Raw genomic sequence first — 23,941 nt, 5'->3', positions numbered from 1 at the left:
TCTTCTTATCATCAAACAAATGTCCAGACCACAAACCAGTAAAGACAACCACTGTGACCAGTGGTGATGATTCAGTGAGGTACAACCACTGCTTGTTTGCTGCTGACTGATGTGGACAAAACTTCAATTATTCGGATTTAGATCCAACATGCTGACGCACACTTCTGCAAATGTTACCTTCATTGTGTTTCTGGATTATTCAGGATTGTAATTTTCCTGTCAGTCAAAGTGGTTTGTCTGTTCAGTTTGCTGGGAGGGAAGCAGAGCAGCTTTCATACCAGTTAAGTGCCTCTGCTGAGCATCAGGGAACCAGAGCTTCTGGCACAGTGCCAAACATTCACCTTAACAGTAAGTGTGCGGACAGAATTCAAGTTGGCTTACGATCAATCAAATTTGCTTTCTTGTTGTGAATTTAAGTGTGGGGCTAGAGTCAGGACGAGGTTAGTCTAGCTCAGCATAAAGACCGGAAGCAGTGGGAATCAGTTAGCCAGGCTCTGCCTAATGTTTAAAAATCCATGTACCACCACTAAACAGAAATGTGAAAGTGAGAGCTTTGATGGAGAGTTACGTGGTAGTACTACTTCATAATTAACTACAACCGAAGCATGTAACTCCCTTGAAAACCCAAACCTGGAGTGCAGATTAAACAAACTACATATATTGTATTAATCTGTAGCTTTAGAGTGTTAGCCACATTGGAAAGAGACAGGCTAGCTGTTTCCACCTACTTCTAGTCTTTATGCTAAGCTAGGCTAACCTCGTCCTCACTCGAAAAAATCTGTTATATGATTTTTTTTCTGAAGTGATAATGTGCATCCTAAAATGACTTGTTAAGGTTAAATGTTTTACTGCTGCAGAGAGAGCTGCAGTTCCCTCTGCAGACATGACAGCATTCATACTGACTTCACACAACGCTGAAAGAAATGACATTTTCAAGCCTTTCAAACACGAGTGTAAAAATATAGAGTACCTGTTTATATATATATGTATATATACACATATATATACATATATATGTACATATATGTATATATATGTGTGTATATATATATATATATATATAGAGAGAGAGAGAGAGAGAGAGAGAGAGAGAGATATTTGTATCTACGAATTTTCTTTGTTCAGTCTTTGTGAGAATTGGAAGCCATTTGGCTAAGAACAAAAAACAACAAGGAGCTTTTTTTCCAGACAAAGAGACAAAGTTATTATTCTTCTCCACCTTCTGGAAGTTGGAGACGAGACAAACAACAACAACAACAAAACAACATAAAAATCACAGCGGCCTCTGTTTCCCCACCTCTTCCCATGAGTCCTTGCTGTCTCTGTGAGGAGGGCGGGGCCTGTGATGTCTCAGCCCACAGCTTTGTGTTTCCCGCCGCAGCAGTGGCAGGCTACGCCGCAGCGGTAACATGCCCTGAGGGGGGCATAACAGCACATGCAGGGCGCCAGCAGTGACAGACCCACTAGCGCTGCCCAGCGCAGGCAGAAGCGCTCGTCGCTGGTGTCACAGGAGCATGGGTCCGAGTAATCCCCCTCTGGGTCCGACATGCAGTGATATAACAGGCTGTCCGCGCACCACATGAAGCTGACACGCCTGATGCAGGTCTGAATGGGGTCAGGTGCTTCCTGGCAGCGGCCCCGCCCGTTGTCCTCATGGTTGAACATGTCCTGACAGTAAACGCATCGCGAACGCTCACCGTCCTCCTTCCGCCTCTTGCCTTTGGGCTGCAAGGCTTGTGGCTGCACTGTCACCACTGCTCTGTGGCCTCTGCCCAGTTCCAGGCAACCAGGTTTGCCATCGCAGCCTCGCTGCACCTCACAGCTCAGCGGGTATGGGTAGGTGTAGTCATGTTTGGGTGGCTCGCTCTTGGCGAAGTGTACATAGGCTTCGAGGTTGTCAGGCTGGGTCAGTTTGTCACGTGTGGAGTTGGCGTGGCGGTAATCCTCGTAGCCGGTCAGCCAGGTTCGCTCGCGGGGGTTGATGCGTACAATCTCTTCCTCTTCCACCTGGAAGCTGACATGATGAGGGAACATGTGCACCGCCTGCAGAAGAGATGGAAACTGTTTAAAGGTCAGCAGAAAACATGGACCACAGCTGCTTGTGGGTTCAGGACCCTTTATGGTTAATTGATGGGTTTCCAGTGGGTGTGCGTTCCACAAATAGATCTAAGCAAACTTACATTTAAAATAATGTCTCTGTACAATCTGGATTTCAAGCGATTCATGATATTTTTGCCACTATTCTGCCTTCAGCTTACCTTTTCATGCATGAACAGATTAAGAACATTTCAGCACCAATCCCTTTGCTTTTTGTAAATCAAATGTTCGCTGTGGAGTGAAGGTTGACTTCTTGCAGCACTGTGGAGCCTTGTTGTCTGGGTCCCCATTTTGTTTATCTCATGCATGCACATGAGGACACATATATGGTGATGCAATAAACAGACCAGTCAATGGCTTCACACTATTCTACTAAATCAACAGGTGGCAGTAATGCAGCAATGGAAGAAGGAGAGGAAGAATAAAACTACTACCAAGTAACCATGGATCTTTACAATGCTGGTTTTAAAATATTAAAAATCTCTTGCAAATCTCTTATGATGAAGGAAATGTACTCAGCACATTTGTTAGAACTCAAGGATACACACACTGTTTGGGTGAGTAACACCGAACGTAAACATAACTTTTGTTTGTTTACAAGGAAACTTCACAGGGCAGCTTTAAGTCAAATGAGATCCAAATTGTTTAACCAAGAACCAAACCAAGAACAGGAGGTATTACAGGCCATTGAGGCAAACCCGTTCAGAGGTCTTGCCTCTTACTTACTTGTTCTAGGAGTCGTTACTACAGCACCTTCTATGGACCAATTGATATCATTCTTTGTGTCCACACAGAGAGTTAATCAGATTATCACCGTGCATTATGCTAATATGGTGTTAGCAAAAATACACTGTGATCATCACCTTTTATTTAAATTGATGATGAACTCATTACAGACTGACATCAAGTTGTTTACAGGTTCTAATACTTGTCCTCCTTCTTCTTCTACAGTTTTGACCATCTGTACCAAATAATCCAATGCAGGATCCAATTAACACCTAAAATGTTCAAGTCCATCCCCATTGACACCTTTGATTTTCATTGACCTCATTAAATAAAACCCACAATATAGTTTCACCAATATGTCAGACTTGATGGTCTTGATGCTGATTTCTTCCTCACGTATAGATGTGATGCCTAATGTTTGTTGATAAACACAACACATGAATTTATTTGCTGTGATCTGCTCTAAAACTGAGGAAGTGAGATGAAACTCATTACAATATTGAATTGTTAAATTCCACTTTGGGCCATTTTGAGTCCGATCACTCTCAGTAACTGTGGCTGCCACTCTGACTCTACTCACTTGGTCCAGGAAGTAGTGATCAGAGGGCCGATGCTGCTCGTAGAAATGTCCCAGGATGCAGTGGTGTCGACGGGTCTCGCAGAAGTTCGGCGGGGCCAGTGTGTGCATGGCTGGCTCTCTTTTCTGGGACGAGTTGGACGAGCTGTCGGTGGCCGTCTAGAGGCAGAGGACAGAGAGGAGGACAGTGTGAACAGTCCATAACAGCATTTTATGTCAAATGCTCAAGTATGTCGCACCTCTGGCCACACCCCAGTCAGTGATCAGTGATATCACAGCATGCATTTTGGCTTTGATAGCTGATTGAAAACACCTGCAAGCAAGTAGTTGTCGGCGTTAAAACTTTTTTAACATCATTTTTCTGAAAACTTAAAGGCGTTTCTCTGTGTTGACTTGAAAGTCAAACATCTGAATTCCAGGACATCTGAGAAACTCAATCTCCTGTGTAAGTGTGCGATCTGACTGAAAGCTCCAGAACAGCTACTGAATAGACGTTGTGATGAGACTGTTTTAACAGATGCCAAGCTGTTTAGATCCGGAATTCTTGAACAATTGTGAGGCTAACTGTCAACATCTGGCAGTGCAATAGTGTGACGTCACTGACCTTTTTTCTCTAGACTGATTACTCTGTGCCTCCACCTCCACAGTGAGAATTAACCCACTGGATATAATTGTAAAATCATAATGAGCAAATCATGAATTAGAACTTCCTTCAGCCCATGTGAAGATCAGAAGATCTTGGTTCCTATCTGAAACCACCTGAACCTCACTCTGGTGTGTTCTGACCCTCCACCAAACTTCTGTGTGTAATTAGACAAGAACGAGGGAAAAAATAAAAGACCTCCAGAACCAAAGCAGCGTGGCAGAAACGTCTCTGAAGTCTTTGTGTTTTTATTGGGTCTGTGCTAAATGAATCCCAGCACGGCATCGCGGCCTGCGGCCTTGTGAGCGCTCAGCGCCGCGTTGGGTTGCGTCATCCTCGGGGCTGACACAAGCCGCAGCTTTCATGTGGATCGCTCAGATCACACAAGAAGACTTTCTCAAACTCCGGAAAACTGAGGAACTGAAGAACCTGCCGAACTTCACAGGAAAATGAATAAACTGCTTTCCCACATTTCTGGGCTTATTTTTGCTTTGCAGTTTGCAGGGAAAATGTCATTTTGCTGATGTATTTTAGATATATTTTCCATTTCTATGATCTACTTTTGACTGTTTTTCTCAGTAAATTCTGCATGAACCGATTCTCCAACCATACATTTTCCCACCAAAATGTAATGTTAGCATCTTTAAGGTCTAACAAACATGGTGAATACAATTCCCACCATATGGAACGATGGTGTAATGGGTTGGATCCTCACCTGCACGTGAATAAGTAGATAGGTTTTAGGCTTCCTCTTCAAGCTCTCTACTACTTTTTGTGTGAACACCTGGACACTATGCAACACTGTGAATGTCATTTTGTGTTGCTAGAACCATGTCCCATTTTCTGCCTCTGTTGTGTTGCAGCAATGCATCTAGCCAGTTGTGACCCACCCTGTTGTGTTTAGCCATGCTAATGGTGTTGCTGTATTGATGGTAATGTAGGTTGGTCCACTACTGTGGTTCAAACTGAAATATCTCAACAGATATTGTATGTAACATCCATATTTATTGTCTTAGTTGGGCAAAAAAAAGTAACTACTCTCAATTTCAAACCCCTCGAGAGTCATGGTTGAAGACCTCAATACATAACACATACATTTGATGTTTCTTCATCTGTGTCACATTTTGTCACACTACTGTCATTCAGGGCTCAAAACCTCCATAGTTCCATGACTACATTATGTATGTTCCTGCTGTTCTCCAGCAAACATGTCTGAACACATCATCCAGATCTCCTCATTCAGAGACCTCCAGAGGAAGCACTGCACCTTGACAGGGAGAGTTTTATTTATTCCTACAGGATATTAATCTGCATCCTCATTGTCCTAAGAGTCTTCCCAGTCCCTCAAAGTTAAACTCCTCTTCCTCCTCCTCAGAGAGCCAGACTTCAGACTTGTAGACAGGATGGATGGGAATGATCTGCAGCCGGGGCGGTTCAGCAACGTTCCCCTCAGTCAGTCTGGCTTTCCTCTAAACGAGGCCAGCTATGTAAACAGGCAGCTCAGTGACGGATTACTGACAGGTCAGACTCTCTGCTCCAACACTGGACATCCTGCGGAAACGATACACCCTTTTTCTTTGAAGCCACTGGAAACATGGAAAAAGAGAGTAGGACCTGGTCCCTTCATCAGACTGACGATGGAGGTGGAGGGGACATGAGAGAATCTTTTAATGCACTACATGCAGTGTATTTATGGTTTAGAGTTGTTTGTGGCTTGTTGGACAGAGTATAGTGTAAAGAGGAGGAAAGATGGGTGGTCTATGTGGTATCAGCTGTCGGTTCCAGATAGGTTGGAACATGCCTATCTGGGATGCACATAAGTAAACATTTGGTGCCATTCAGAGATGCTCATGTGGCTTCTTTTACCTGTAGGGACATGGAAGTGAGGTTTCTTTGTGTCTAAGTGACATTTTGGCTGGTCCTCACTTTCAGACAGACCTTCAATGGACTGTTTCAGGGTTAAGACTTGGTTTTAAAGGTTAGGGTTAGGGTTAGGGTTAGGCAAGGAGTGGTTGTGATTATGGTTATGGTTAGGGAAAGTCTCCAGGAAATGAAGTTCAGTCTCTGTAATGTGTGTGTATTTGTGTCGCTGACAAAACAGGGAGGTGTGTCTGGTCACGGGATACCAAACCCCTCCTGTCTTTCATACTTCCTGTCTAACACCTCAACCCAGGAATGTGAATCTGATGCGTTGCATTAAAAAATGAAAGAATGACGGGTCATATGAAAGGCAGATGCTGAAGTTGTAAAAATCTGACTGTATTTTACACTCGCCTCACTCAGAGACTTCCAAAATGTCCTCCACATGTAAACATTCTCCATATTAAAACTACATGCAGAATAAATGACAAGACGCTGGAAATTTACTGCACCCAGATATTGACCGTATCCTCAGTGCCATTCATCAATGTTTAAACAGCTGGAGGAAGAGTTTCTCACCGTGAAGACGTCATCATCGCCGAGCTCCGCCTCATTCTGCAGTGTTGATGAGGATGTGGTCGACCCTGAAGAACACACAGAAGGATCAGTGCGACAGGAACTGAGACGACTTTGAGTCAAGCTTAGCACAAAGACTGGAAGAAGGGGGAAACTGTTAGCCTAGCCTTCCTCAACTTCAAAAACTGACTGATTGACATGTTGTATCTTGTTAGCTAACAAGCATCTTGTTAGCTAACAAGCTAACTAGATGCAGCACATCCACGAGTCAGTTGGGTTTTCTTTAAATTTACAAAATGCGCAAAGACAGCAACTTTTTTTCTCTGATAATGAAGACGCCATATTTTCAAGAGCGTTTACCAGCAAACCCACTTCAAGAGACCCTTGAAGACATCTTCAACTACAGTTGAGTTGAAGTGTGTGATCAATGTGTACCTTCTGTCAGGTCCTCCAGGGCCTTCCTCACCCCGCGGTCGAAGGCTCTGGCATCAGCTGGACTCTGGAAGGTCAGACCACACTTCCTGTTGTCCACCTTCCAGTGGTGGAATGTCGGCGTGGCCTTCGTGTAGACCAGATCCTTCTTTAAGAAACACTCCAGAATCACCTTAAGTAAATCACATCAGACAAACAAGATGAGACAACCTGTATAATTAACATTTAATTCAAAAGAAGGTGAACGCAACTCGACAAAGACAGCTCCATACAGATTTCCACATTGGCATTTCTGACAACCACCAGGGGCTTTTTTTCTTCTTTGTCTTGAAACCAGTCATCATCATCACATATTTATATATCATCAAAATTACACTGGTTACTTACACGATTTATATGTACACGTATTTGGGTGAAATAAACAGAAGATATCTAACGAAACTAAAGTGATGGATAGATGATTTCTGGGAAATGAAGTGCAGAAACAAGACAGCAATGAGTCACAGAGATGGACTAATAAAAAACCTGTTTTGCCTTTATTGACATGAAATGCTGCTGCACCCACCTGCTTGTCTTTGAGGCGTTCTCCGTGGATGAGGAAGGTGTTGCGTCCCAGCAGTTCAGTTGGCAGCAGCCTGCACACACCCACTCTGCTCAGACATCCGTCCTGCGCCAACCAGCCGCCACTCGAATCGTCTCTGGTCATCACCACCGCTTTGACGCGCACAATGTAGCTGTCACTGCAACGCGCCACAGAGAAACAATTAGCATGTTTAGCTATGGAGGAGGTACAACCAGGTAACACACAGCACCAAAATACACTTTTCCAGTATCCTCTTTTACTATTTCATTACCAAACAGTCTGAAACTCCACATGAATTATGGTTTCATCAGCAGATTTTCTGGGATGAAGAGCAATCTGAACAGCAGCACAGTGTGATAATAATCACTGAGCAAAATGTTGATCTAGACGTCAAATGTTGTTTAGAAAGGTTAAAAAAAATGCTCAAAACAATATTACCTGATAGCTGAAGTACATTGATTTAAATAATGCTACTTTTGCAATAACTGACAGGGAACATTTCTGTTGACCTGGACATGCAGTCTGGGATGGAAAAGGGCATCATATGTAAAATCATAGTGAATGTGGTTACTTGCACATCATTAAGCTATTCTGTGTTATTCAACCCCTGTATCCAAAAGACATTACCATATCTGACAACTGCTGTAGTTCAGGACCGGCCTCCTGAACTAACCTGCACGCAATCACCAGTCAAAACCCACCTGCTCATTCTGCATATAAGCACCCAGATTAAAACCAGTATTTGTCGTACCGTCTGCCTTGCTGTGTGGCAATAACCTACTTGAAGTTCATGTTAGGTACCCAGTCAGTTTCTGCCTTGTCTACTTTCCGTATCCCTAATCGGTTGTGTTCTCCCTGTTGTGCTCAGGTGCCTTGCCCACACCTGCTCTGTCAGTCTGCTGTAACCGAAGAACTTGGATGAGTCAGTTTGCTCTCACTGAGGACTTGGACCTATCTGCCTACACCCGCCAAGGGGCTGGATCCGTCGACCCTTCAGCTTTGTATAAGGACTGGCTTTGACAGTGAAACGATAAAACAGGTCACACCTCTCATCGTCGTTGTGAAAGAAAACACAGATAAAAAGCTTTAAGTTATCCAACAAGTGGGAGGAACACCTTTTCATCTGTATGATGGTTGAACTTAAATTAAAAAAAAAAAAACTGAAATAATAAAAAAAAATACTTACATAAAAAAAACTGAAATAAAAGAGGTACTCAAACTTTATGATCACATTAACAGCTTGTTAATATGTTGGGTTTTATATCTATGTCAGTGTAATAGTCAGTGGCGGAAGAAGTACTCAGATCTATTGCACAACAATAGAAGTACAAGTACAACAACAATGGAGAAATACTACATTACAAGTAAAAGTTCTGCATTCAAAATCCTCCTAAAAGATCAGTGTGTAGGTTTTAGTGGCATCTAGTGGTGAGATTGTAGACTGCAACCAACTGAACACCCCTCGCCTCACCCTTCCCTTTGCAAGAGTGTAGGAGTGCCTACAGCAGCACTCTCTGGAGCCAGTGTTTGGTTTGTCCTTTCTGGGCTACTGTAGAAACATGGCGAACATGGTGGACTCTGTGGAAGAGGAGACGCTCCCTCTGTACATATAAAGAACTCATTTTATGGTAACAATTCTTATTTTCAGCTCCTATTCCTCTAAATCCTATACACTTACATAACAAAATGCAATTCTAGTATCAAAAGCATTATTTTACTATTGAAGTAAGGTTAGCTAGTTTAGTCCAGTGGTTCCCAACCTAGGGGTCAGGCCTCTCCAAAGGGTCACCAGATAAATCTGATGGGTCATCAGAGGGAGAGGGAAGAAGAAGAAACAAAGTTCTGATACACAAAGTTGTTTTTGTTGTCTGGACTGTTATTGATCTGTAAAGTATTGGATCACCTTACCTCTTTGAGCCTCAAACAGTTATTCAAATGAAGCCATGTGAGAAGCTTAAGGGGAAATGTCTCCTGGGAACTGCTGACAACTCGGAAAAATCTGAAAATCACGGAGGCCCTCGGCCACTGTGTTTGTAAGAGGTCACAAACAAAACTTCATCATAACTTTGTACTGTACGTGGCTGCTCTGTGACTGGTCGCTGTGCTCCTGAGGACGTAACTGAAGAAAGTCTCAGCTTTGTTTATGTTCAGTCTGACGTTTGAGAAACATTGGCTGACTTCACAGAATACTTTGTTTGTACGCCCCCTGGTGTTTTTGGAGGATACTGCAGCAGTGTGTGCTTTTTTTTTTTTTTGGCTAAGCATCGAACCCACGGTTTGATCTTTATAATGCATTATATTTTATAAGCTTATCATATGTTTTTTATGTGAAATGTTGCAGAGTAGAATTGCAAAGTAGCATAAAATGTAAATGCAAACAAGTAGCCGACCTCGAACTTCTCGAGGACGATACTTGAGTAAATGTACTTAGCTACTTAGGAAATAGAAGCCCTGTGGTGACATAGATTTCTGTCCAGTTGCTGAATAATGCAAGTTTTGGGACATAAACATGACATCATGAGGGAGAAACCCTGGACTGGACCGACCAGTGGTGAGCGAGTTCATGTCAGTGCTGTTGTCCAATAAGAAGGTGTAGCACTGACACCAACAGCATCTGGTGGCTGGGTGGCCTCGTCCTTCTTCCCTCTCTGGAGCGAGTCAACATACTGTATACAGACCACAGCATCACTCACCTTTGATCACACACACACACACACACACACACACACACACACACAAACACACACACACACACACACACACAGAAAGCAGCCAAACAAACCCTGTCCATCATCCGCTCTGAGGTACCAGCAGAGGCTGAATCTTCATGTTCAGAAAACATAGAGGAAAAAAAATTCGAGAAATATAAGAAAAAAATATGAAGGTTGGGATTAAAAATGAAAAAATAAAAACACTCTCATTCTCCGTCTTGCCTTTTGTGCTCCAACATCTCTCGTACATCCTGTTTCCACGGTCACAGTGTCACTGCGTTGACGACAGGTTGTCGAGCTGTGTTGCCGCACGCTGCCGATGCCACATCCTAACGGTCCGGAGAGAGGCGGGAGATGCTGCCTGCCTCGTCTCCAGCCTCTCTCTCTCTCTCACACACACACACACACACACACACACACACACACACACACACACACACACACACTCAAGCACCATCTGTTTGACAGGCAGGCTGAATCACACAGCAGAGAGAAGCAGTGTGTGTGTGTGTCTAGCATGAGTCATCACTGCATTTGCCGGCAGCGTGCAGTGACACACACACACACACACACACACACACACACACACACACACACACACACACAGGAGGGACTATATACTCGAGTTTGGTTCCAAAATGAGAGATCCTCCATTTGCAAACGGTGACACCTTCACTTACAAACTGACTGATGGTGTGAAATGAAACATTTACAGTCTTTCACAGACCTGCAGTCAGTTTCTTAAGACAGGTCGCGAGACACGTCGCTTGGTGTGTCCCTCCAACAACATCAGACCAACCGGAGGTCATTTTTGCAACTAGTGGCCATAAAATCACAGGATAATTTCACTTTATTATGACTTGGGTCTTTGTTTTGTAATTTTGTCCATCATCTCTGTCCTGGCTGATTTCTAAAGGTGAAACTTTAAATTGAGAGAATTTACAGTGGATGTGGAGGGATGTGAGAATATGAGGCAAAGATAAGACTCAACCAAATATGCTGTCTGTATGAGGGAGAAAATGGTGATAAATAACAGAAAGAACTGAGTTCTTAGTAGGTTTTGAGATCAATGAGTGGCTGCGCTGTCAGATAAGCACACGCATAAAGTTTCCATTCAACTGTAGCACAAAAAAAAAAATTCCGAAAATCTGAGAAATTAAATTGTAAGAAAATCTGAAAAAAGGCTAATTTCTGCATGTTTCCATGTAAACAACGGATTATTTCATTGAGATAAACAGTGGGTGGCGCTAATGGTGCACTTGGGTGCTGTTAAAGCATTGGACAAGAAGCTCCAGTCACTCCTCAAAAAAGGAGTGGTGGAAAAAACACTGAAAACATGATGAACCATGAACAGCTGGATGGAAACTCTGTCTCATGGCCGTACGTTTCTAGCTAGCTAACAGCTCCAGCAAACATATGTTCTGTGTAACCGTTTGTGATGAATAGCATGCTGCTCCACACTTGACTTTTGTCTGCACTTTGGACTGTTTGATTTTGTTCGTGGCATCTTACTGAAAGAAATTCAGTCGTGTAGATACTGTAGCTAAAAAAATCGATCACCAAAGCCATTTGGTGGGGACCATGAAAATCTGTATTAAATATAATGTAATCCATTTCGGAGCCATGACGGTTGCCTGAGTAAAACTGTATGTCTGACGTAAAGTCTTATGCAAACACCCCCTTTACACCTTGGTTTAAAATGTGACTCGTATCCAGATTATATCCAGATATGATGTAACCTGATGACACTTACACCTGGTATTTGCATATGTCTCCAGTGTCCACATTGAGATCCAGTTGAGATTCAATCGCTCTGTTCTTCCTCTTCTTTTCCTTTTTACCCTCCTCTTGTTTGCATGGGTCCAAAAACAACAAAAAAAACCCAAACAATCAAAAAAAATGGCAGCCATCAGTGAAGCTCCGCTGTTGTATGGATGTTTGATTGCTTTTCGAAATGGGGGAAGAAGCCAGATTTCCCAAGACAAAAGCAGAGGAGAACGCTGTTTGGTGCAGCTGCTTTCACCCAAAACACACTGTAGAGCCACGTGTAGAGGGTCAAAAAGACATTCAATGCACGGTGATATAAAACAGATAAAGGCACCAAATCCTCATATTGGAGAATCTGGAGGAATCAGAGACTCTGAGACGTTTTTGATTTATCAATTATCAAAATTGTTTTTTCATTGTCTTTGGAACAGCTGATCGGTTTAGTGCCCAATCCTCACAGCACAGCATGCAATATAGCCGACTTTAATATGTGTATGCAGCCATACATTTGTCTGAATGACATCCTATCCCAGGCAATGAAGCTTTGTGTGTGTGTGTGTGTGTATGTGTGTGTGTGTGTGTGTTATATAATATCACAGAACACACACACACTTCCCCCTGAAGGTCTTTCCAGGTTAGAAAATGTAGGTTGAATGTTAGTGGGAGGACAGCTCTTATCAAGTGTGTGTGTGTGTGTGTGTGTGTGTGTGTGTGTGTGTGTGTGTGCGCACCAGGTGTTTCAGTGCTGTCAGGATCATAAAGAGAAGGTCAAAGGTTTATAATGTACAACGCCCACCTCTAGCCGCGCAGGTGTGGTGATGTCATGCATCCACAGTTCATCAGCCTCAGACATAAGCTGATTGTCTACTTAAAGGTCCGGTGTGTAGATTTAGAGGGATCTATTGGCTGAAATGGAATATAATATATTCATTAACGTATAATCACCTCAAAATAAACATAAAAATCTTTGTGTTTTTGTTACCTTACAATGAGTTCTTTATATCTACACAGGAAGAGGGTCCTCTTTCACCAAGTCCACCATGTTGCACTGCCATGTTTCTACAGTAGCCCACAAAGAACAAACCAAACACTGAGTCTAGAGAACGCCTTTCACGTTTTTTTTTCACCGTAGGTTTTCCCTGGAAAACACCTAGAAAGGGAGGGTGAGGCGAGGGGTGTTCAGCAGGTTGCAATCTGCAGCATCACCACTAGATGCCACTAAATCCTTCACACTGGACCTTTAAGCCCAGTGGCCATCACCTGACATCCGCTAGTTATCTTGCTGCCGTCTTGTGTGAACAAAGCAGAAACTAACTGCTATTCAGACATGTTGGTTTTGCTATTGCTGTGCAAACTAATGCCATTGTTTTCTCCAATGCCTCAGCTATATAATGTCATGTAAATGTGACTGGACAGACAACCGTAACCCTAACTGCAGACATATGCAGCTGCCGCACACCACAAACCACAAGTCAAAGTGGTAACTGTCATTGATTCCCATTTGAAATTATGAAACCACACAAATGCAACTTTGCCTTGTAAAGTTGAGCCACTTTGACACATGAGGCTGGAATAAAATAACTCTGTTTTTCTTCTATGCTGTCTTGCAGCAATCTGGCAAGCAAGGCCCACCCAGAAACAAAATGGTGGGTGGATTTTGAAATTGGACAATCTGACCTGGACAACCTGTTTGCTGAGGTCCATCAAACCAGTTATTGCTCTTTAAGTCTCATCGAACACACATTACAGTTATAGGGAGGATGATGGTGTGGGAGAATGCAAAATGTAGTAGAAAAGTAAACTACTTAAGGTCTTTTATTAACCAGATAGAGAGGAGATAAATGAATACTCTGACTTGTTTTAAGGACATGCATATCACAGTCAGCCTTCGGTCTCTGATGGTTTACAGTAAGTCCTTTGTCCATTAGACACAAGCTTGTTTTTACATCAGCGCTGCAGCACAGATGATTCCTCACACTGACTGGGAAGTCTGAGCAGAGGAAGTAGCTGACTAACAGTCTCAGATCAGTAATGCACTACAGAGCTGTGTGGGGAATTCAAAGAAATGGCCTGTCAGTTAAAGTCAGTTTTTCTGAGCTTAAGCCACCAACTCTAACCCAAATAATAGCTGAATGAAGATGCCCATCCTCTGGCTAATTAGCAGAGACTGATCCGACAGGAAATTCTTACCCAATTACAAAATCAAATGCATTTTTTTCATTGTGTGCATATTGAATTATAGCTTACATGGACTCTAGATCTAGAATGTTTCACTATTGTTGAACAGATATCCACAGTTATGATATGTATGAGTTCAAGTAACAGCCATGATAATGCACTGACTAATGTCACATTACAATCATAAATTGGTAATTATGACCAAGAATCTGATGTTTTTCTTAAAGCACCAACATAAAAAAAAAAGAATAACTGCGAGGGATGATCCATGGTAAACTCATAAGCAGTTATTAAAAAAAAACGCACCAATTTTTTTTGTGTTGCAAATGAAATTTAACTCTTTAAACCTGATTGATGCAAAAAGACCAAAGACCCCGCAAAACATCAGTCAAATCTGAACACACAGAGGCCATACACACATTCTGGTGAAAGCCAGAACTTAAATAATGCTGTACACGTTCAGTTCAGATGAGAAGAAACGAAGCTGCAGTCGTGTGTTTGTGTTTTCTGATGTGGCTGAAGCAGAATCATTTAGAGAAAGCAGCTTTGAGCTCAGAGCTGGTTCAAACGAGCTGTGATAAGACCGACTTAATCACACCTGAGTCATACAGGCCAACACACAAGCAGGACAAAATCTGCTAGCACACATGTTAACCCATGGTGTCCTCATACCTGCACACAGGCGCACACACACATGCGCACACATCAATTTTACAGCTCATTCTTCATTCATCGTTGCTCATTGTTTGCGTTTGATTTCCTTCAAAATCTCTGTTTCAGTAGTTGATTCAACGAGTTTCCATTACCTTGCTAACTCACCAAGCTGGTGGCAAGTGAATTACCTGACAAGTCGACCAATCATGCAGCCACTTTGATGACAGAAATGACAGTTTACTTTTGACTGTGGTGAATTATTTGTCGACAGCACTTTCAAGTCTCTGCAAGCACAATTTCACTGAAACAAAAAACTGAAACTGAAACCAACGGCTGCCTGGAAGCTTCAGCGGGGATGGCTGCTGGACGGCTCATATTTCAGGAGGTCAGTGATCTGATAGGACCAGAGGTGAGGGAGCTGACAAAGAACAAACACATTTAGTCTAAATGATACAGCTGCATGCCTTCAAACACTACCCGCAGAAAACTTCAGCTCATTTCACAAATCAATCTCGGCTGTGTTAATGTCACTGCTGAGATGCAATGACTTAGTCAACCAGCATCCACCAGCCTTATATGTACCACTGTTACTAAGATGCTATTGAGACAGATGATGAACAACACAACTGAGTTTTTGTCACACAGTTGAACAATTCGTCAAATTAATTGGAACACAGTTGTTCATTGCATTGGTGGACAGACCTCCGTTTACCTCCTTTTACAGACCAGTGGTGTGTGGTGTGGTGTGACTTGAACTTCTATATGGTGGCTCGAGTTTATCATTGTCCTGATAACCTTGAGCAGCATGTCCTTGCAAATAAATCTTGCTATCTTATGGACGACGTCCTTTTAAGGCAAAAGAGTAAGTGCAGTGAGAAGCTGGCAGTCAGACGAGCTTGTGGAGTTGACGTCAACTCATTTCTGGTTGAGATGCCTCACTTGGGTTGCAGCGAGCAGCTGAGGCCTCATATTTGTTGTGGTTGTAGCGTCAAACAGCTGCTTTGTACAAAGTCGTCTTTATCTTAACTTTGTCATCTATGGCGTAGAACCCAAAATACTTCCACACTGATTTTAACAGTGTGTGTCTAATATCGCTTTTATTTATTTACTTAGTTTATTGATAGATCAATAAGGGCCGCAAGGACCACAAGGCAAACTACTTCTTTCACTCATAGTTCCCAGTAAATTAGTGGGATAACCTTTCATGCACCGGTAGTGATTTTCAGTATTCACATATGCAGTCACATTCAGGAACATTGCCTTGGCAATGGTGTACTTGAGTGGCAACTGACAGTCCAGCAGATGGCAGTAACGCAACACTTATGGTAGAACCCAACAGCAGAAGAAGAACACGGGGTGGAAGACGTCTCTTATTTTCAGTAACATCTGGAGCGGTGCTCTTGTTATGTACTTAATATTAAACAAGTTGGCGAGACAGGTGGGCCTAATGTTTTTTTTTTGTGATCTACCAACCGTAAACAAGTCACAGATTCACGTACATCATCAGGTGAGTCTTGTGATTGGTTTGCTCGCTCCACGTGAAAGCATCTTTTGTCAGACAGACGTCATCCTCGACGTGTCGGTCTCTGCAATGCTGGCATTTTTCCTGAAATGTGACTTGGTCTTGAGGTGGGAAGTTGACGTACAGATTTCCTCAGTATAGATGCCCGCTCCCATTCACACATGATCCCATGCAGGAGATGTTCCTGAACATTCCAGGGACAGACTGCATGTGTGAAAAGAGCAACAGGCGGTAAATTTTGAATTCGAGCGGGTAATTACAGTTCGTTTTTTCCACGATCAAACAACAAAAATCAACGAGAGACGATATGCTGAGAGATTTATTTATTTCTACTTCAGTAGATCAGCCTGATGAAACAAATACCAAATTAATTTCTGTATTTCTTTTCACTTATTCTCCTGATCAATTCTTTGTCTCTAATGTTTTCTCTTTATCTCACTCTTTAGACTCAAAGTCAAACTTTTTGTGACTAACATCATAAGAAATGGCCAACCCTCGTTCTAATTCTGATTCCCTGTGCATACAAGTTGCAGCAACCAGATGTTTGTGTTTGTGCAGTGAACAATGTCCAGAGCTGCACCATCGGAAATACAACCTCAGAGTAGAGCAGGGACATTTTGGGGACCAGAGAGTTCCTCCATTCAAAATGCAGGAAAGGTTCCCGAGTCCCTAAAAAAAGTTTCCTTGGTTCCTGCAGTGGAAACAGGCTGCACAGTGTTGGAAATCCCTGCCCTCAAACAGCCCCATCCTCAGAGGACACAGTAATGAAATGACTGCCTAGAGCACTTTAACAACAGTGTGTGGATGCACTTAAACAAACAGCATGACACACACACACACACACACACACACACACACACACACACACACACACATCTGTGGGAGCTGACCAGAGATGCAGATAATAGCCTCTGGTGGTCTGTTTGTTCCATCATCATGAAAGACAAACACACAGACACACAGTACATAACTACACATAATGCTCCCACAGGAACACACGTGTTGTCAATCTCTCTCTCTCTCTCTCTCACACACACACACACACACACACACACACAGTCCATCCGGGCTCATGACATCATCAGCGTAGAAAATGTTGTTTCTTGGAGGTTTGGATCAGCAGAGAGCAGCAGCAGATGGTGTTTGGCTCGCTCTCTGCCAAACTTCTCAATAACTTCCCTCCCTCGCTCGCCCATCACAAAGACGGCCACTGTACTTTCACCAAGCCGACCGAAACAGCAGCAGCAGCGACGCCCTCGCTGACCTTCAGCTGGCTCATGTTTTTATGTTTTAGAGTTTTTTGGTCACCGGATGTGTGAAATGTGAGCGGCGTTGAAGTCGATCTGCAGCCGTGCGACACAACCGTGTCGACCTTAAAGGAAATCCATCTTCCATTAGTCGTGTCACATTGGCAGTCGGATGCTGGCCATCGCCCACCACAGTGACACCAAACTCAGCTTCAACGCGCGCCCATCCAGGTGAAGGTGGAGTTCAGCTACCAGCTCGGCCATTGCAGAGGCTGGTGATAAAGTCACAAAACTCCCTTCACAAAAACATCTATTTTTATCATATCTTAGCAAAAATGTGTCGCTTTTTCATTCCATGTAACACAAGTTCTCCTTGTGTTTCTACTCTTTGGATCATTCACTCTACATTTTTACAACCCAAAATATCCCGAGGGCATCACATGTTGGCCTAAGGTTTCCAAGCCCAGTGAACCTGGATTGTCCTCCTGCATCTGCACACAAAAGTCTTATATGACAAGAGACAACCAGGTTTTTACTGCTGACGGAGTTTCAGACACTCTTCAGGACTGATTTTTCACATTTATATGGTAAAGAGCGTGCACCGTAGAGGCTACCTGCTTCCACCTGCTGGATTAAACGAAGAGTCTTTCAGTTAAACATGTGATGCTTTAAATCCAGTTCTCAAGGTTTAGCTAACATTAGCCAAGCAGCTACAGCACAGATCGTTCAAAGAGCGTCCTGTTGTCAGGCCTTTTTCAGTGTTTCCCAATTTAAACCACAGTCCACACTGAAGCAGTTGTTGATCACTTACAGGTAGGTTAAGAGGCAATGACGTTCTACAGTAAAACAGGATGGTCGATAAAATAGGCTTTTCAAAAATTGTGAATCACCAGAGTTCCTTAAGCATACACTCATAAACATGCAGAAAAAATAGATGCTAATGAGTCGAGCACAAAACCGAAACTTTAATATTTTCTTCTAAATCACAGCTGAGAGAGGAGAAATGATGATATTGAATTATCATCGAGCCCTTTACATATTTTCAACATTGAAACCTGCTCTAACAGCCATTTGTCTCCTCATCTACGACCACCAAAACCGCCTCAGCTGGAGTCACTGGGCACCAGCAGCTCACATGGAGGTCAGCACTGATATAAAATCGATGTTGTCCTGTGTGGGTGGGGCCGGAGTACCAGGGACACTGCTGCCTGCTGACCTTTCCTCAATGTCATTTTCAGCGCCCTCCCTCTGGCATTATCGACAGCTCTCTGCCGGCTGGTTCGGGGCATCGGTTTGCCCGATCAATACAAAACGCCCCCACAAAAACACCTCTGGAGAGGAGCAGGGGAGACTTTCGGTCCCTCACAGTGCGCTGAAAACCAAGAATCCTCCACCGAAAGCAACCAAACTGCTGAGCAGGTATGACATCACCTGCAGAACCGTCTGAAGCTACAGAGCTGCTGCTTCAAAGGACTTCATGCATCCCAAATATCAGTACATTCACAACATGCAGATACTCAGCGCTGGAATGTAACTAAGTACATTTACTCAAGCACACGACTTAGTAAATATGAAATATTGTACTTTTTACACTACATGAATCTGACAGCTTTGGGAACTTTACAAATCAAGACATACAAAAAAATTTCATTCATTCATTCATCTTCTATACCTGCGTATCCCTTTTGGGGTTGCGGGGGGCTGGAGCCTATCCCAGCTAGCAATGGGCGAGAGGCGGGGTACACCCTGAACCGGTCGCCAGCCGATCGCAGGGCACAAAACAATTTCAACTTTTAAAATGATGATACATTTTAAAAAACCTCACTATGCAAGAGTAATATCGCTAATCCTTTTTTACATACACTCTACTGAAAACATACATTATTAATGTTTGACCTCATCAGCTTCATTGATTTTTGCAATTTGCAAATCATGCTTATTTTCATGGATGCAGCAGCAACAGACGACTGCATCCATTGTGAAAGACAGGACGCTACTGCAGGTCCTTAATCCCAACAGCTGTCAGGCTGTTTAACTCCAGTATCATTTAATGTCGCACTGTGTTGATGTTGTTTCCCATTGCAACATCACAAACTTACTGTTTCTGCACTAGTGTTATTTATCCTGATATATGCTCACATCCATTACATGTTGTGCAGTTTTTACTGTGTTCTCGTTGTCCTTACTTATATAATTTGAGGTGGCAGCAAATCAGCCCCAGATTCCCTTAACAAACCACTGAGTTTTGTGGGTTGTTCACTTTGGGTAAACTTTGTAATTTTTGTGAAACACCGTCTACACTACAAATTCTTAATCATTTGTCTCCTCCTGTAAATTCGGCAAATGTAACACATGAAGTTATTCCTTTCTTTGTACAAAAAAATATTGTGTCAGTTTGTCCTGGTGTGTTGCAGTTCCAGTGTTTAGGCTATTCTGCGGCTAGATAAATTGTATATCAATAATTTCCACCTATATTTCTTTCATTTTTCACACAGTTCTGTTGAATAACGCACCTTTCATGGCACAGAATGGACGTCTGATCCATAACTAGAGGCGTGTCTCTTCAACCCTCTCTCCATCTGTAACTTTGAACAACAGTCTGTACTTTATGTTAGAGCTAAAACCAAATATCTGTATCAGTGTTATATTGTGCACAGATGTCAGATTGTGTTAACACTGACCTAAGATCTGAGCACAATGTGAACCAGACTTCCTCCACATGTGTTCAGGCAGAGCCCATCACATTCTTATCATGACGCATCTACACCTTGAATGAACGTGTTTTTCCTTATATGGATAATATGTCTGGATACAGATCACATTCTAATAGCAGGTGTAAACGGGATTTCAGTGTCCTCAGTCTCCAAACACTTACTGATTGTTGTTAGAAGGAAACGTGATGTAACACATACAGGTTATCACATCATTAAAGATGTTTTCAAAAAGACAAATAATGGATATAAACCAATAAATGCAGGATAATTAATCCCGTAAGTATTGAAAATGTCAAACAATACCCATTCCTAAAAAAAAAAAACCACTTTTTTTTTCCTTCCCGATCTTTGACTGATTTTCAATTCCTTCAACTTTTCAAGAGAATATCACTATTACACAGGTCACCTGAAAAATCAAAATACTGACACAGCTTGCAGAGGGGGTTGATCAGAAGTTGGTCATGTACCCCTCAGAGGTAAAACCCAGGGCAAAAAGTGTCAGAATTAGTAAAGCTAAAAGTAAATCAAATTGAGACTGAAGAGTAGGGGGAAGATTCGATGTGACCCCGTGGAAATGACGGCCTTGTCCTACAGACCAGCCTGCTACCTGCTTCCCTTTGCAGCCAGGTGCACTTTGGGTAAACATTTCACAAGTTGAACCTATTATCTGGCTGCACGCAGTCATATGAGTCATGTATTTACCTGCAGGGGTGTGCACAGCATGAGGCAGTCAAAAGAAAAGGTGGCCGGCTTCATCAGGTTACCTGCTGCCTTCACTGTCCACCCTGACAAAAGCATGATCTGCTGAGGACTCTGTGGGTGCGTTTAAAGCCAACATGTCTGCGCGTTTTATTCAAACTCAAAAATGAACGCATGACATATTCTTCTCAATAAAACATACATCCATCATGATCATGACAGTGCACTTAAAGCCTCCATTCAACTGCTCACCCTTCCTCCCTGGATTCTGCGTCTGTTGAGTCTTTGTAATCTCGACCCCATGAATTATAAAAATGGAAACTTCAGTTTGGAGGTCAGCAATGTTTGATGGCCTGATCAGCATCTACAGTCTAAGAGATCATGAGATGGTTAAGACCACATTCAGATCTGACAACAGTACTGCGTAAGAAAGCTAGCCTTCTCATTCGTAGGGATGGGTGTCAAGAACCTGCACTAAAATGACACCAGTTCACGACTGATCAGTACTGAAACACTGATCCTGGACCCACAGTGTGAGCATTTTCAAATTCCTAACCTTCCCATAATCCTGACAAAGCTGCCGGTGTCAGGCGATCACGTTTGAGGTTTTGTAAATGCATTTTAGATTCTGTGCTCATGGCTGACACAGCAAAACATTCAAAAGTGAGCGGCTTGTTTGACTGCTTTTGCGAAGCGTCTGCAGCACCTGCAGCCTAAGATGGGCCGTCTCAACCTCGTCAGGTCAAAATAATACTTGTTATTGTTAAAAAAAATCAGTCTGGAGTTATTACTTTAGACTCAGTTGTCTTAAGCACTTCTAATGTATGTTCCTAAATAATCCCAGGAAACATCAGTCCAGAAGCCTCATCAGTGGACATCAGAGGTCAGACAATCAAGCTCACTGTGAAAGATTTACAGCCCCTCACCACAGTGGAGTCTGGTTAATCTAGTTAGCCAACAGCAAGTTTAGCATGAATCACTATCTGCTAGGGAGCCTGAGTGTAGCTTCTGGTAGGGAAGCATGAAGGCATCTGTGGCACCGCTTCCTTACTCTGCAAACTACTTACATTTTCATAAAATAACTGGTGAATCTTTTCACATATTTTCATGTCATGGCTTTATTTTCACGCCAAATTATGGAGCGTGGTATTGAAAAATATAGGTATTGAAAAGCAGCATCAGCACCGATATCAGTATCAATGAAATGAGGCCCACCCCCTCTCGGTCATGTCAAAACTCACAAGCTGTTGTAAAATTGTTCTAAAATCAAAAATCCAATATGTTCAAACACATTTCTGGTAGATTAATTTGTGATGTGAACATTATAATTCTGTTGTTTTCACAAAAACTTTCTACAGTTAAAATCCCTCTTCCCTAAAATTTCAAACCGCTGTGCAGTGATTTCTAATCGGGCCAAACTCACGCATGTATTACTCAGCTCTTTATACTGCACATTATATCTATTTGAATACATTTTATATTACTTTTTCTGTACTTGTTGTTTCCTTTGTCCATTTTGATGGAAAATTCCCTGGATGTGAAAACCTATTTGGCAGTGAACCTGATTCTGGTTCTCAACCTTCCTGGATCATTTTTTACCATCACCTGAAGCTTTTTCTCATTTTGGATTATTTGACTTTCATGGGCCTCAGTCTTCTGAGAAGGAATCATCGCACTGGTTGAACTGGTCACAACCTGTAGACCCCCTGATGATGAGTCACAATGTACAGTTGCCTCACTTTAAGGGTCATGAGGCAGAAAGGCTGAGAACCAGCGTTACATACTGGTGGAGGAACGCGTTCCTGTAGCCCCCGTTTTCATGAATGACAGACGACATGCAAACGATAAAAAAAATGGTGATGTTGCCTGTCAGACCCTGCAGAACCTGCTCTGTCAAGTCCTTCATGATGCAAACTGCAGCACATCAGCTGCTCTCTGTTATGACTGTATCGCATCTGCAGGAGACTGCACACGTTTCTGCTTCCAATGAAATCTCTCCGACCTCAACCAACCCATCCATGAGGAAGAGGAGGAGGTGGAGGAGGATGAGGAGGGCCCCTGCACCCCCTCATCACTTGAGCCCATAACAACACATCAGCACCCAATACGTATCCATGTGATCAATGCACAAAGCTGAGCGGCGGCGCGCCAATACGCAGCCAGTCATAACTACAGAATAATAATGATTGGGGGGGGGGGGGGTATTGTAGGGTCGGGGGTGTGGGACTACTCACTCGTCTGGGCGCGTGTCCTCGCTCATTTTTTTCCGTTTCACCTCCGGTAATAATAAGCTCCCGCCGCGGCTGCACAGTGCGGTGTCTTCATGTTTCCTCGCCCTTCAGCGGCAGCGGCGGCAGCGGCAGGAGCGGCGGCGCTCTCCGCTCGGTTCTTGAATCCCGATGTGCGTTATGAATTCTCGGATCTCCGTCTCTCTCCTCCTCCAACGCCTCCTCCTCCTCTTCCTCTTCTTCTGCTCCTTTCACTCCTCAATTACTGGAGCGCATCTGAAGAAGCGCATCCGACCTCCTCCTCTACCGCCTCCTCCTCCTACGCCTTTTCGTCCTCGTCTTCTTCTTCTTCCTCTTCTGCCGCCTCCTCTACCTCCTCCCCCGCCGACCCGGGCTGGAATGCGGTGACCGAAAATGGTGCGCTGGTATCGGTGAGGATGGCCCCGGACGAGCCCCATCTCCTCCTTACTCCATGTTGGATTCAGTGAGCGCAGGCAGAGCAGAGCGGACTGAGGAAGAGGAGGAGGAGGAGGAGGGCGGGTGACGTCAGACCCGAAGGACTGCAGAGTCACGTGCTATTACCATATAATAATATTAGCAATAATAAGAATAATAATGTTATATGTTAGTAATAACACTGGATAGGCTTATTGCAGTACTGGTACAAGCATCAATACTGCAAATGCACTACCAGTAATAATTATTATAATAGTCTGATGATTACTGT

At 43.2% G+C, this 23,941-nt stretch overlaps 1 protein-coding gene across 1 annotated transcript; it reads right to left on the bottom strand.

Moving 5' to 3' along the window:
* Positions 1–1,100: 1,100 nt before the first annotated feature.
* On the bottom strand, positions 1,101–23,720 carry spred2a (sprouty related EVH1 domain containing 2a). The gene is made up of 6 exons (XM_076728240.1): positions 23,221–23,720; positions 7,477–7,651; positions 6,915–7,083; positions 6,483–6,547; positions 3,404–3,559; positions 1,101–2,043 (listed from the first exon to the last, which is right to left on the bottom strand). Exons 1-6 carry the CDS (start codon positions 23,244–23,246, stop codon positions 1,351–1,353), a joined length of 1,284 nt encoding a protein of 427 aa, XP_076584355.1. The 5' UTR covers positions 23,247–23,720; the 3' UTR covers positions 1,101–1,350.
* Between the last annotated feature and the right edge of the window lie 221 nt (positions 23,721–23,941).

Source organism: Chaetodon auriga, chromosome 4, assembly GCF_051107435.1.
Source record: "Chaetodon auriga isolate fChaAug3 chromosome 4, fChaAug3.hap1, whole genome shotgun sequence".
Classification (NCBI taxonomy): Eukaryota; Metazoa; Chordata; class Actinopteri; order Chaetodontiformes; family Chaetodontidae; genus Chaetodon; species Chaetodon auriga.
This window is presented reverse-complemented; position numbering and strand designations above follow the sequence as displayed.

Coding starts and splice junctions, on each gene's coding strand:
- spred2a (XM_076728240.1), bottom strand. CDS start 23,246: ATGAGCGAGGACACGCGCCCAGACGA. Junction 7,084..7,476: donor AACGCCTCAAAGACAAGCAG/GTGGGTGCAGCA, acceptor GATTTACTTAAG/GTGATTCTGGAGTGTTTCTT. Junction 6,548..6,914: donor CCTGGAGGACCTGACAGAAG/GTACACATTGAT, acceptor TGTGTTCTTCAG/GGTCGACCACATCCTCATCA.